Source organism: Triturus cristatus, chromosome 1_2 (genome assembly GCF_964204655.1).
Source record: "Triturus cristatus chromosome 1_2, aTriCri1.1, whole genome shotgun sequence".
NCBI classification, from domain to species: domain Eukaryota; kingdom Metazoa; phylum Chordata; class Amphibia; order Caudata; family Salamandridae; genus Triturus; species Triturus cristatus.
In genome coordinates this window covers 99,969,241-99,984,714 of record NC_140580.1, presented here as the reverse complement: position 1 = coordinate 99,984,714, position 15,474 = coordinate 99,969,241, and the positions used below count along the sequence as shown (strand labels likewise).

The window sequence follows — 15,474 nt, the reverse complement described above, 5'->3', positions numbered from 1 at the left end:
CTCACCTTTTCTCCCAGATGTTACCGGCAGATAGTTTCCGATTGACGTGTGTTTGTGTGAGTGATACTTCAGGGTGAGTGGTGTGTGAGCGTTAGGTGTGAAGTGCCTCAGTGCAGGATAAGCAACTTCTGATTGCAGGGTGGGCGGTGTGTGAGTGCAGGGTGAGCAGTCAGCATAAGTGGTGTGTTTGGTGTGTGAGTGCAGAGTTAGAGGAATGTGAGGTGTCAGTGCAGGGTGACAGGTGTCTCAGTGCCGAATGAGAGAGGTGTGAGCAGTGTCCGGGACAGGTTGTGTGAGCATTGAGTGCAGTTTGAGAGGTATGTGCAGGGTGAAGCTTTAGCGAGCAGTGTTTTAGTTTTGTGTGAGTGCCTGTGATGGGTGAGTGCCGGTCGAATAATGGTCAATTGCAAAGTGTGAAAGTGCAGGATATGTGGTGTGTGACTACCGGGCGAATGGTGGGTGAGAGGTATACTAATACAGGGTGAGTGGAGTGATTGTAGGGTGAGCAGTGTTTCTGGATAAGTGTAGGGTGAGAGGAATGCCCATGTCAATGTAGAGTGAGCAGCATGCTTTTGTGAGAGTGTGGGCTAAAATACATTAAAGCCAGACCCATTGGCATTGCCAGTGCTAGTTTATTATATGCTGGCTCTCCTCCAGGTTAATAGCGGTCTAAACCTAACACTGGTCTCTTCTTCTGTTATCTCTGACTTCTTGACCAGTGAGGGAGTTTTCTGCAAAGCAAATGTGTTCTCTGTGCCCTAAATGTGTCTTTCTCAAATCCAAACAAGTAATTTTATCCCCTCTGAGAGTATCCGTGCGTTCTGTTTTCCAGATGATAGAAACCGAGTGCTTCAAGGAGCTCAATCAGTTTGGACCAAATGGGACTTTATCACCAGACCTCAACCACAGCTATCCACCTGAGCCGCCCAAGAAAGGACTGCTGCACCGGATCTTTAAACGTCAGGTAAAAAATGCAACATGAGTAGGGGACCCAGGATCAGATTCAAATCATCTGCAGTCCAGGCATTGGTCACTGCAAGGGCATCAATAGTTCACATGGAGGTATGCTCATTCCAGCACCACAGGCAGTCAAGGGTGATTGACCCAGTGTTCCAGCAAATTCTGTTTTCATCCGGTTTCTCCAATTAGTAGTTCTTGAAATACTGGTAGCTCTCCAGCTACCTGCAAGAAGCTCTCCTTTGTGCAGCCCAGCCTTTTACATTAGAAGCTTTTGCTTGGTCAAGTTTATTTATGCATACCAACATTGAGTGTATGTTTGGGGAAAAATGGCTGAATTTCCAAAACTCACTTAAAGGGTATATGTGAGCAATACATCATGCGGCGCTGGGGAGACATTACTAATATCATTACCTTCGTTTTACCAGCATCGCAGATAAGGCTGGTATGTATTATCAGCGGTATTGAAATTGACCAAGCCTTTTTATATTACTGCTGGCAACCCTGCCTGGTGCACTGAGGCAATCTTGCATAAGGAGACCACTAGTGTAATCTTGTCTGAGGTGGTCACTAGAACAACATTAATATTCATAGCACAGGATGATTTTCATTGAACATAAGTAGCTGTTATAGCAGAAAATCTTGGAGGCCCCTGGTCTACATTCTAGCTTATTTCACAACTTAATTGTGCCAGGGGATTGAATGGTCACCACTTGTTGGTTGTGTTCCGTAATGTACTTTGAGAATTCTGCTCATTCCATTAGGCAGGTGCTGGTTGTCCGTGAGCAGCTGTCCCGCATAGATAAAGTGCATGAAGAAAGTCCTACATAGCCTATCAGGTTTACAGGTTTCCCAGAGAAGTGCAATACTTACCTTGTGATATTCTACAAGGAAAAGGAACACTTCTTATATAAAAAAAAGAAGCGATTCTAGAAATACAGAGCCACAAAATGTCAGACTGCTTTTCCCTTGTTTTACTTTGGTAATACTTGTACGGCTTGGCATGCCAATAAGTATTTTCAATTTTAAACGAAGGGACAGCAGTGCTCTTAGTGCACTAGGCTGACCAACGTTCGTGGTGCCCATTCACCTTCTTCGACTTTGCTATGACCTTGTTGCTTTTTCCAGGCCTGGCCCTTTTTTGAGTAGAGTGGTGACTAAAATAAATAGGACGGGGGTCACTGACTCACAAGCTTGCGCCAAATGGATTCCAATCCTTACAACTCATCTACACTGTTTAACATGCAAGGTGCAGCCCCACCTGAAGGCGGAGCGACGTTCACATAAGTTCACAACTCGCACGTCAAATGAAGATTAGTAGCTTTTCAATATTTTGTATTTGTTCCATTTACGCAAAACGGCCACTTGAGAAATTGGTTCATGTTAATGCGTACTCCTACGTATGTTGCCTATTTTCTGTATACTTGCAACTGTATATTACCATGCACATACAATGCTGCATAAAAATCTCGCATCAAGAGGCTGCAACTAAAAATAATGCAGACAGCATAACACATGCAGATACATTTAGTCAAACCACTAGAAATAACAGATTCAATTGGAAGCTAATATAAATGCTTCTTCGGCTTAACTGTAAAACACTGGAATTGTGTAGATGTGCAATGGGGACACCCTTTCCACTTCCAGAGGGCTGCCATCAGGGGGGGCACTGACAGTGCGCCATGTTTTAGATGGCGCACTCTCAGTGCGCCTCCTGAGTGCTTCTTTGCCTTTGCACCCGCGTCGGTTATATGGTGCGGGCGCAGAGGCGAAGCGATTCATGCAAATGAGGGAACGCCCACTTGAAGATAGCACTGGCGCTTTATGTGCACCAGCGCTATTGGTATTACAGAAGGGGCCGCACAAGCGTCTGCTGTCCCTTCTGTATTACTAAAGTGTCCTGGGGTGCACAAAGTAGGCGCTAGCGCCCGTTGTGCCCCGGGGCACTTACTTTAATAAGTTCCCTGATATCACCATATCAAGCAGGCTTTAGGAGGGGCCAGAGCACCGTTAACCAGGTTTTTAGATTGAATGTAAATTGAGCTAAATACATGCGCCTCAAAAAGTCATCACTTTATCTGGTCTTTGTTGCTCTCGAAAAAGCCCATCCCAGATAAAATCTTGAAGCGCCTAATCGCCCTGCACTCTGGTAACACCACAAGGATTAGATATAGGTAAATACTCAACAATACCAATACAGTGAGGTGTAAAACAACGTTGCGTTCTAGCACTAAACCTCTTCATCTGTTACATAAATGATATCGTAATAATTCTGAAGGACCTTAATCTGGATGTACGTAAATCGGGCATTGACCAAATACCAATCTTGCTTTTTGCTGACTATGCGGTACTGTTGTCTAGAACAGAGATCGATTCACAACCTGCTGAAAGGCTTTGAGTCCTTTTGCACGGCTAGGAAATTGTCCATTAATGAAAGGAAAACAAAATACATGATTCTCAATCCAAAAGCATTAACAACAAGCCACTTTTAAGGTTTATTGCCCTATTGGACGATAAACGTAAGTAGTCTCCGCAGTTATCAAAAAGTAACATCAATATGGCCCAGCAAGCTGGAGCGGTGTTGAGATTTGAAAATTCCTGCGGCAATCACTCAGTGAAGTCTGCAACGTTGGCTTACAAAATGAAAGCAAAGGCTGCTTGTCTATATGGCACTGAGATTTGGGGATATAAGAAGACCACAGAATTACAAACTACCGAAAACAATTTAATTTGACGGTTATTACACCATGGCCACGACATGTCAATGCTGGCTGTGAGAACTGAACTAGGTCTAGAGAAAATTGAGGATTATACTGTATTGGCTCCATAAAAATAATGTTTCCGCATATGGTCTACGAATGAATTGGCATCATACCGACTTACTTTACTAGACATCATGAAGCAACAAGATTATCACAAGCTACCATGGTTTTCCCATATGTCAGATGCTATGATTATTATTGGCCTGAAGCAATATTGGCTTCATCCTGAAACGATCACGAAGAACTTTCTTGAAGTAGCAATGAAGGCATTGGAATCACAAAATACAAGCTAACTTTAACCTTCTAGATTCCTTGTCAAATCGTTACTTTTCATTTAATCAAGATCTTGACCCTATTGACTGTATTGATGACATCTACCCGGCAGAAAAAACATCTCTCCATTTAAAATTTCAACTGGGAACACTACAAGTGGCTTCAGTAACCATAAGGTGGCCGCCCTCCTCAGACGAGAGGTCACATCATTGCCTCTGGTCTTTGGGAGGTCGAGAGACACGATCTCACTTTCTCGTACTGTGCCGCTTCACGCTTTGCCTTCGCAAATCTTACCTGTAACCATTCTTCCTGAAGTTTAAGATCAGAACGTGTAAGGAGGCGGAGGTTTTTTGTATGAGAACTGATGACAGAGCTATTATATTGGGGGTCTCATCCTACATTCATGCTACATGGAAACAAAGAGCAGAAGCACACTTAAAATTCAATGTAGATAGGCAATGTCTGTAAGGCTGCTAAGGGGCAGCTGGTTAGCTGACCAGATGGCCAGTTGCCTTTTTTTGGGTATTTAGAAGATCGACTTTTACCTGACAACATGTAATTGAGCCTTATTTGAATAAAATAGCACCCAAGCACGCCTACATTACTCACCAGCTTGACTGGTAAGCAAAGTTTGTAATGTTATACAGGTCTTATTTCTGTAAGCAGGCACTTAGACGACACAAATGGCCTAGAATTAAGAATATAAATAAATATATATATTTATTTAGTGTGCTTTTTGAGTTTTAATTTGATCTCCTTATAAACAAACACCATACATCATTATGTGAACCTGTAGTATGATCAACTACATTGGCCCACTCAAGAGTAACTATTCACCAAAATGGTAGGTTGTAACTTAGATAAATCAGGTCAATTAAATAGTTTTCATGGTTTATTGATTAAATTGTATAATTTTAATTGCGGCGCATTTTTATGAAATTAATGTTTTGTTTAATGTAATGTTTGTTATGGCCAGTTTGGCAGAAAACCATAAACTGATGTGATTTGATTCTGTACTGCCAAGTTCAACCATCCGGTCTTTGGGTGGTAATTCTGTGACTGTTTAGCTGTACTAGCCTAAAACCACCTGATGGTCACCCCCCCCCCCCCTCACCCCCCCAGCATCTCCCAGTTCCCCCAGGATAGTCGACTATTTCCCTGTTAGTTTCTCCCAAGTGTCTGGTGTGCTTTTAATTATTTTCCTATAAATGCAGTATTTAGCTTTTTGCGAAGTAGTTCTCACAGGGCCAGGATATGCTCCCGGATGAGTTGTGCACTATTCAGATACACATAACAGTGCACCATCTGGGAAGTTATCTTCAAATTTGAGGCATGCACAGTCAAGGGCATACCTAAGCCTTAAATATCCAAACATCTGTGTCTATTAATGTATGTTCTCTTTTGAGGTGTTTAAAATCATACCATTTCTGCTCTGTCCCATATGTCACAGTGAATCTGCTCCCTTTGAGGTCCCACCCGTGAAAACCTTTCAATTGTCCAGTTTCTCCAGGGTATTGAGAAAATAATTTCTACATGATTTCTAACCATTAAACAATATACTTGAGGACTTAAAATGTGTTCCTCCTAAAATGGAGTTAATCAGTTATCTCGTATTTATATCACAAATGACGCTTAACAGGAAATGCAAATTTTGTTTCATCATTAATGACCAGCCTTCAAATCTTCGGTTAATCTCTTCCAAAGTTATTTTCGATTTCAGCACTTTAAAAATATATATACTTCGCAGCTGCATGGGCCGCTCCTTGTGCCTCTAAGAGTTCACCCTGGCTTGGTATTTTTAAACCGGAGGCCCAGTTTTATCAAGCTGTTAATAGTGGTTAAAGCCTGCATTTAGCAATATCTGTTTTGAGGTTCCAAAGCAGTCTTCATCTTGGCAGTAACTTGAGTATCTGAAGATGTTGTGATGTAAAAGACAGATCCATGAGTTCCTTCAGATTATGAACACCACTCAACGAGTAGTGCCATTTTTGCACGTTTTCCCCATTATGGATAGTATTTTAGGCACGTAAACTGTAGTTATTGTTTGGCTAGACAGCACAGCTGTCGCCAGACATTTATGTGAAAATCACACATAGAGGCCCTTGGGCTCCCCCCACATGTTGGGAACTAGCAGTATATGTTTTGATTAGGCCGGAGTGGTGTGCTTCCCCAAAAAAGTGCTTGTCCTAAACGCTGCTGTGATAATTTTGTGTATTTCTCCAGCTGCCTAAGCTTGAACTTTCAGGGGCACGCATGATATTGTAATGCTGTTAAATTGTTTCAGTTAACTAGATAATTTATTATGTTTTTCTCTGGCGGCTGCACAGATGAGTGGAGGGAAGCCATTAACCTACATGAATGTTTAGGTCTGGCTTGACAATGCAACTGTCACCTGACCTTTTAATATACACTAATCTTATTCTATAGTTCTTGGGTTCCACACAAATACTTATCTATTCCCATGTTGTGAACTTGTAAAGCTTTAGATTACCATCTTACATTCTTTTAAAGGCAGGCCTAAAGGTATCAATAATAACACCAAACAACCTCGAGTCTATGTTAGCACACAAGAAATTTACATCAGACAATGTACATGAAATCGCACACATTCACTATCACGCTTTATTGCGTTGCACTCTCACCACACCTATCATTCACATATGGGATTTTAGCATCCTAGATAGTTTGTGACCATCTTAACAAAACATCCCTGAGCTCCTACCTCACAGTGAGGGAGTTGTAGCCCTCAGTAGGACTAGGTTTCCTACTGGGAGGAGAAACCCATATGATGAAGCATGCCACCTATGGTGGGTGAGGGTTTTCGTCCTTAAAGGGATCACCCCCCCTTTTTTATAGGGGAGATTTTGAGTAACTCCAGTCCTTCTACTATTTCATGTACATTGTCTGGTGTAAATTTCTTGTGTGCTAACATAGACCCAAGGTTGTTTAGTGTTATTATTGATTAAGATTAGGGGATACTCTCCTCGCTGGTCTCTAAACTAGTTCCCTTGGACCCCCCCCACCCTGTGTGTGTTGTAGGCCTAAAGGTATCGCCAATGCTTGTTTGTGTAGAGTGATCACCACTACCAATGTTTTGTTTTCATTTTAATGCCAATATATCATAATTCAAATGTTTTCCTGCCATCACAATTTCCTAGCTAGTTTAAAATGTGTAGCAATAGCAGATAGCAAGGTTATTAATCCATTCGATTGCATTCTCCCACAGCACCAGAATAACTCCAACAGCGCTCCAAACTCGAAGGTCACCCTCAACCATCACAATGCCACCAATCACGTCAGTACGAACTCCATTGGCAGCAGCTAGTTCTGGGCGGACATCTATCGCAAGAGCAACTTGGCCTGTCCAACCTTTTTGTTTTTACATTCCGTGGCTTCTGCTGGTGAGAGTCCACCCGCAGGTCAGTGATCAGCCTTTCTACAGGAGAAGAGGGGGTGGAGCTTTGTCCCTTTTTGAGGCCAGGACAGAAGAACCTTCGCCTTGTTGGAGACACTTCTGCTCCGGTCCATTCTCAGGCACAGAGGACAGGAAAATGCAGTGATGAAGCAAGATGGCTGTTGGAAGACCATGGCAATAGAATTCCAGGAAACATGGCTTCTTGCATGTGACTTCTTTGCGCATCAGTGACGCGCAGTTGCAGAATAGATTATCTCATATTTTTTACATAGACGGGAAAAGAAAAGGATATGAAGAAAAACTGAGACACAGCGATTTTGTAAATGTTTCTCGTCCCTGTTTACATTTTGTACATTTGTATTTAACGAAGCACCAGACCTTCGGGCAGTGACTATTTCTTGGGATGCCGCAGCTGTGAAGACCACATGCTTTAAGACAGTTTGGATTTATTTTTAAAAAGTGACTTTTCACTTCCTGCATCTCTGATTATGATTAGGTGCAGGATGGATGGATGGATGGATGAAGTGAAGGAGAGAATTCAGGATTTGAGTGGGCCGGGGATATTTTTGTTTGTGTTTTTATTAAATGTTGAAAAGGAATCCTACTTTTTTTTATTTAAAACTGTCATTTTTTGAAGGGGTCTTGTTGGTTTTTTGAGATGCATTCCCATTATGGTGAATTGCAGGTTACAATGTGAATACTTTTTCTCATGACTGGTTGATGGTTTGATTGGCAGCTTCTAGCCAGTTGCCTAACAATCTCTCACAGCTTCAAATGTTTTCTGTTTCCTTTCTTATTCCATAGTTTGAAAACAATGACTTTATTTCATTAGTTGACATAGAATGGTCAACAGTTATAAAATACTGTTAACTACCTCAAATATAGTTCTTAAGCATGAACCTAATTTATTGATTCACATGCATATTTAAATATTCTCGGATGGCAGCCTGGTAATCTTCGGGAAAGACAATGTACATATAGAAAGTCTCCATGTTTATGAGTCCTGCATAGGGATCTTTAACATGTTCAGTAAGACTTGTTTTAACAAACCTTCGTCTGTTATGCAGACTTTATTGTTCCATCCACAGGCAAATCTTTACGCAGAACTTCAAAATGTAAGTAAAGATAAGGGTCACCTTTTTAGGGCAGTGGGGTGAATGGCATGTGGATCTAAATTCTATATTGTAGTACTCTCAGGAAAATGTGTCCTGGTCAAGGTGTTTCCTGTATTTGGTGACTGCTACAAAATGGAGTCTAACCGAAGAGTGTTGATGATGAGTAGAAGCTAGCATTGAGAAGATGCACTCAATAGCTCAATGTCTGCCCAGTACAATGTCTTAAAAATAGGTCTTAAATATATGTAGGTAATTAGGGTAGTTCTGTTACAAATAATGTTCCAATTCCCAGCCCAGAGGTGCTAATATCGTCTGGAGTCCAGATGAGGCTCCAGATGTTTGTGGGAGCACTTCCAGGTCGCCAAAGATGAGTTTAAAAATCTGGGAATTGCAGTATGAAGGGAACCTAAAAGATTTTAGAAAATAAATTAAGACAAGTTATTGACGCAGTACCTGATGAGTTTATCGCAGTGGAGAAAACGCATTATAAATGTTATTTTTAAAATGATCACATTAACTCTACTTTTTGTAAGTGTTGCTTAATAAAGTCTTCTGGGTTCCTGGAGCAATTATTTCAAAAGAGAGAAGCACATCTTAGGATGCTACTGCACTATGGAGGGATCCTCATGGTATTTGTTGTATCATTATGCAAAAATAAGTATGACGGAAGCATCTCTCTCCTGAGTGTACATAGATATTACTGGACAACCTAGTTGATAGTAATTAATGAGGGGGTCTTTGCCCCACAAGAGAATCCATTGTTGTGCATTAACAGATGAGTGATTGAGAATGAGGGGTATTTATACTGGATATATGGTGGAGGTGGGAAGGGATCTGGGCCTGAGTGGTGGCCATAAGTTAAATGGCATGAAAGAAGATTATGAAAGAAACCTCAGGGATCAGATTCTATCATAACGGTTGAACTATTGAAGGATAAATGTCGTATGCCTACTGCTCAGTTTGAGAGGTCCTTTATGAAGAACACTTAAACATTATCTGAAAGGATATTAAGCATGTGGTTTCTTTAACACAGAGATCAGGGTATGGATGCTAATGTGGAGGGACTCCTCAATGCACCCCAGGGAAGTGGCCATTAAAACTGGATTGAGAATAGTACAGCTGAAACTAAATCATCAGGAATATTATACGAGGGATCAGAGGAGATTGTTTGGTATATTCCATCAACCATCTGCCTGATGAATGCATGTAAGTGCTGCACATCATTTGTAATGGTGGGAGATTATACGATTGCTACTTGAGTTTGTAAACACCACCGTGGAGCTGCCAGCCAGGACAGTTGTTCTGGGTACATGGTCCGGTAGTGAGATCTCGAACTTTGTGTGCATATCCTTTTTTTGTTTTTGTTTTAGTCAAATAACAATACAGTATGAACATTAGCTTATAAGAGCAGACACAGCATTTAGGAGCATGAATAATGTCTTTGTCTTCCAGAGACAAATCATGGTATATGTAAATAGTAGCAAAGTCCAGGTTATCATTGGCTAGTCTCCCTCATCCCCAGTACAGCGTGGCATGGCTGACAGCAAGAGCGACATTAATCCTGGTAATCATCACACAATAGGCAAAGAAATGCCCAGAACAGAGTTTAGCAATCACATTACAATATTGATGCACATAGTAAAGTGTCATGTCACCAGGGATGGTATGAAAGGGTTGGGAGACAAGAAGGCCATCCAGCATGTGCCTCTTATGCAATCCCTGTATGCCCTGTGTTGAGACCGCTATGGTACCGCCACCTCCGGAGTGTCAGCAGGGGCATCTCGCGGGTGCAAGAGAAGGTAAGATGCCCCCAAATATCTTTAGGCCGTGCTGTCCGAGGGAGCAGATCTGCATAGATAGTCAATTGCTCCTGGCAATATATTAAGTTGTTGAGCCAGTCTTTAAACTTTGGTGCTCGTCCTCTACCCCATCGGCAGGCCACGCAGCGCTTGGCCATCAGAAGAGCAATAGCAAGGTATCGGCGGTAGGGCTTAGGGATAAGTTCGGTGTAGCCTAACAAAGCAATCAAGCTAGAGTGCTCAAGGGAGAGTGGTGTCATCTGTTTAATGGCATCGAAGACCTGTCCCCAATATTCGTGCACCCCCGGACAGTCCCAGGCCAAATGCAAGAAATCAGTTCCCGAAACACCACACCTATCACGGCTGTCTGAGTCTTTTAGTTTATATTTGTGCATTTTAACTGGAGTATAGTATAGGCGATGTTAGAATTTAGACACCTCCCGCTGGGTATGTATGGTGTGATAGAGCATAGAGACCAAGTGTCCCGGAGAGGAAGCTTGCAGTATTAGATGCAGGGGGGCAAGGGTGGGGGGTTCCTGAGGGAACTCCGGGGTAACAGACTGCATGCTTTGGCAAAGCCGCATGTAAAGAAATACATCCGGGGGGAGGGTTGGAGCTCATGGAATATCCGATCAGACGAACCGAATGTCACATTATGATAAAGGTCCCCCCATGTTTCAATTTTAGTCCGCCCTGAGAAGCAGTTCAAAACAAAACAAATTGAAATCTTTACAGTCAATGAGAACACAATTGGTATCTCTGTCAATGAAGATTCCACCGTCTACAAGGCCATCGTCCCCTAAGAAGACTGATGTACACTCATTGTCGATGATGGTTTCTGAAAAACAGCATACAAAAACTTTGTCAACTACCCCATTGACACGAACACCATTGACGACTTAGACCTCTGTCCGTCATCTACAACTGCGGCAGCAATGAAGCGATCTATAACGGTGTACAAGATAATGCCATCAACACCAATGACAAAACCAACTTTAGAAAAAACACAAACATCTTCCATAAAACATTGATGTCTAAAAAGGACATCCTAATGCCAATAGTGCCTCAACATCCGTCACCAAGTAAAATGTCCCCATGTCCACCACAACAGTTTCTGGATATGCAATGATCAGATGATGATGTGGACCTGCATACACTTCAACACAATTGAAGGTAAAATTTCAAGTCCCAGATGAAAAGAAATATAGGGAAATGGAAAACGTATTTGCCACTGATACTTGCCACATAGTGGATCCTAATACCAGGGGCGCCTATCGGCGCTTCAAAGAACATTGTGATTCGGACAATGATGCTTGGCAATATTGATATGACCCATACAATTACACTGTGCAAGCATCAAATGAATTATGATCCAGGTGCCAATAACTTTAGTCTCAGAATCAGCAAAACTGAGCTTAGAAGAGAGCCTTGAAGACCTACATCTTCCTCTCACTCAAGTCCACAGACAAGACTTTGTACTCCGAGGCATGTGCCTTCAGTACAAGGTCCTTCTGCTCCTTGGTCACAATAGTCACATTTTGGAACTTAATCAGTACCAATAACTATAGATGACCCATATTCTGAGGACAATCTGGAAGAAGGGCAACTACTGCCAGACAATCCTTAATATACTGTCTCAAAATAGGAAAATGATGTCGCACCCATTTGAGGAGCTGTCACACAAAATAGTGCAGATTCTCCTCCAGATGACATTGGAGGCTTTTACAATTTCATTGACAGCATCTACAACTTTTGACTAGCCACTGTCAATAAAATAAAACAACAGTTTCCTTTATGACTTTGAGGAACCCAGCAAGGAAGTAAGTAAAGTATATACCAATAATTGATCATATTTGGTCAGAAGGCTTGAGCTCAATAAAAAATCCAGCCACCATAGTGTGATCCCCAGACTTGACAAGAAGTTTTAGGCACCTGAAAATACCCCAGCTTCGCTCATTGGTCACCTCATGCAGGTTATTTGGTATGAAGGCGACGCAGCTGAGATCCAGAAACCTGACAATATCATGCACTGTGTAACCTGATAGACAGGGCAAGAGACTTGATATCGGAAGGAGATTTTCTGCAACACCTGCTACATCAATTAAGGTTGCAAAAACACTGGCAATTCTTGGTAATTAGACTGTCAGATGTGGTTAGATATTGGACCATACCGACCAAACTATAAAAGGATAAGCAAAGGCAATTTTTAATAAAGGAAAGAGTGTATTCAATCACTGATACGGCAGCGGTCTTACGTAGGCAGGGTTCATAATGTTCAACTTCCTTCAGGCCGGATGTGCAGATTAGGATCCTGAACATGCTGTAGAATGGAGAATTCCTGTTTGGACGGCATGTAGATGAAGCTCTCTAGTCTACTAAGTCAGATACTCAATGGCAAGATCTTTAGAAGTCGTTCAGCAAAGCCAACATCAGCTTTTTTTTGGAAGTCTGTGGTAGAGGCCAGTACTCCTAAAAGGGGGTTAGCAACATTCTAGGTACCAATGGCACACGATGCCCCAATAAACATACCACCAAAGCTTTCTGCAACCGTACAGGGCACTAGATAAGTGGTCCTATTGTAACCAAGCCCCTTCAGAGAAAAGCTGGAAAACAATCATGAGGCAATGAAGGTTCAAAGCAACAGTAACACTGCATGGGCAACAGCCACAAAAAATCCAGATAGCCCTGTGGGAGGGAAAATCTTGGTGTGTCATAAACTGTAGGCACATATCACATCTGATTGTTGGGTTTTGGATCTGATACAGATTGGTCACACACTTAAATACATTGATGGCCACCACCTACACCACCACCCAAGCGGCCTCATTAACATATTTGTCTGTTATAAGCCAAGATTCTCACTATATTTCTAAAAGTGGTAATGGAACATATCCCCATGTCCCAGTAAAATTTGTTTTTTATTCTTGCTTCTTTCCTTATGAAGAAAAAATCAGTGGAATAGAGGCTGAATTTGGACCTACGGAAATAAAACGAGTTTCTAAAAAAAAAAACATTTCACATTTTGACTTTGCAGAAAGTCCACCAACGTCTCCAAAAAGCAGAATATTTGACATCTGTAGACCTAGGGATGCATATTTTCATATACTAACCAATACTAGTCATCGGAACTGTCCATTCGGTCTTCTTATTTGAACTCAAATCTGCCCTGAGAATGGGGGTGTGGCCTGCAGCCAAAGAATATGGCCGCACACTAGGAAAGCTGCGTTAGCAGATCCGAACATTTCACCCGCAATCCAGCACAATCCGATACTGTTGACGGTACCTACCGCCCTGTGAAGCTGTGGGAAGGAGGCGTAGAACTATCTGCCCCCGAGGCGACCGGTCTGCAGCGATCCCTGGCCACCGATCAGGAGCGTGGCCTGCGAGCCCAGAAGTAAGAAAATGGCGCCCGCCACCGCCGAGCTCCATACATGAAGCTCCGCGCTGGACGGAGGATCCCGCTGGGCAGCTGGCGGGCGGACGCGGTGCTGAGGCGCTTCCGAGGTCCCCTGCCGGGCACATCAGGGTCCGACTTGTGTTCGGGTTCTCACGAGTGGCGCAGGCCGGATAGGAAACGTGGGCCATTGAGGTGCTGCCTCGGCTGGGGGCTGGGCACGCATCGGGGGGGTCTAGAACATTGAGGTCAACGGGGTGGTGCATAGTGCCATCCTGCGTACAGGGGTGTGTGTTCCAAGAGGCCTCGGGGTGCGGGTCCCTCTGGACCATGGGCCGCAATAGACCGCTCGCACAGAGCCAAACAAACCACATTGACAAATACACGGTCAACATGGGCCGGGAGGATGACATCAAGGCGGGAGCCAGCAGTGCGGGTCGGCTGATGACGGGCCTGACCAATCGCTCAAAGACATTATATTGGCCATGATGGAGATGCGTGGCGCCATAAAGGACATGCGTGCCACCATGGAGCCCAAGTTGGACTCAGTAACCAAGGAAGTTAACCTGCTCCGCGCAGACTTTAGCAAGATGTCTGACGCGGTGGCGGAGAGTGGCATCGGCAGCCTCCAATCCAAAACGAAGATGCTCGAGGAGCAGGTTGCCACGCTTACGAAAAATCAAGCGGACATTGCCGCCCGCCTGGAAGATCAGGGCGAGGCGCAATAATCTCCGCATCGTGGGGGTTCCGGAGGGCATGGAGGGCCCGTCCACAGACTGCTTCGTGGAGGATCTTATACTTAAACATCTTAAGCCGAAGCACCTGTCTAACTTCTTCTCGGTGGAGAGGGCCCACCGCGTGCTGGGGGGGCGGCCCAAGCCTGGGGCTCCACCGCGCACCATCATCGCCCGAATTTTGAACTATAGAGACCAGGATGCTGTCCTGCAGGCGTCACAGGTGTCCGGAGACCTATGGCTGGACAACGCCACAATGTGCTTCTTCCCCGATTTCACACTCAACGTACAGCACCAACGCAGATCGTTTGACGGAGTCAAGAGAGCCCTTAGAGACCAGGGCTTAAAGTATATGATGTTGTATCCTGCGCGACTCAAGGTTCTGGATGGTGAACTTTTTCAACTCGCCGGCAGAGGCGATCGATTGGATGGAGGGATGGCGGACCGTGGGCAGTCAGAGTGGCTCGCGACGACCGGCCCATAACTGCATGGGCCAGGGGTCCCAGAGCAGCAATACTCAACCACGAGTGTCCCGGCAGATCGAGCAGACAGCCCTTAAGTGACTGTAATGGTAGAGCCGGCATATGGTGATCTGGTCATGGGAGGGTTCTGCTCAACTCCGGGTCCTTCCCTCTCGGGGGAAGTCTGGAGAGGGGTTTAATGACCATTGACTCCTCCGGGTGGGTATTGGGCCTTGTGGTGAACACTCAGGACTCCGGCACTAGCCCGGTGGAGGGGGGATGGCTGAGGGGGTTGGGGTCCATTAACTATGCTCCGTCCATGGGGTGGGCAATCCGCTCATACTCTGTCTTCTTCTGCGCTTGCAGACTCATGTTCCCTCGTTTTGTTGATTTGGGGATGATGGGGCAACAGGCACTCTGCGTGTTTCTCAGGTGGGTGGTTGGGGGCCCACGTAGCAGGGAGGGGGGTACGGGATGGGTTGGGGGGTAGGGAGTTGTGGGGTTGTTTATGTTTAGCTCATGGTGTCTCCACTTCAAAAGCTCAGAGGTTATATTGTGAAGGTA

At 44.0% G+C, this 15,474-nt stretch overlaps 1 protein-coding gene across 1 annotated transcript in view; it reads left to right on the top strand.

Annotated features, from left to right (window-relative positions):
• The window catches only part of GRK5 (G protein-coupled receptor kinase 5), a 481,725-nt gene extending 472,638 nt beyond the window's left edge, over positions 1-9,087 (top strand). The window contains exons 15-16 of the mRNA XM_085602911.1: positions 833-964; positions 7,219-9,087. Coding sequence (XP_085459037.1) covers positions 833-964; positions 7,219-7,317 — 231 coding nt within the window. The 3' untranslated portion in view covers positions 7,318-9,087. The remainder of the gene's footprint in view (positions 1-832; positions 965-7,218) is intronic.
• Positions 9,088-15,474: the final 6,387 nt, after the last annotated feature.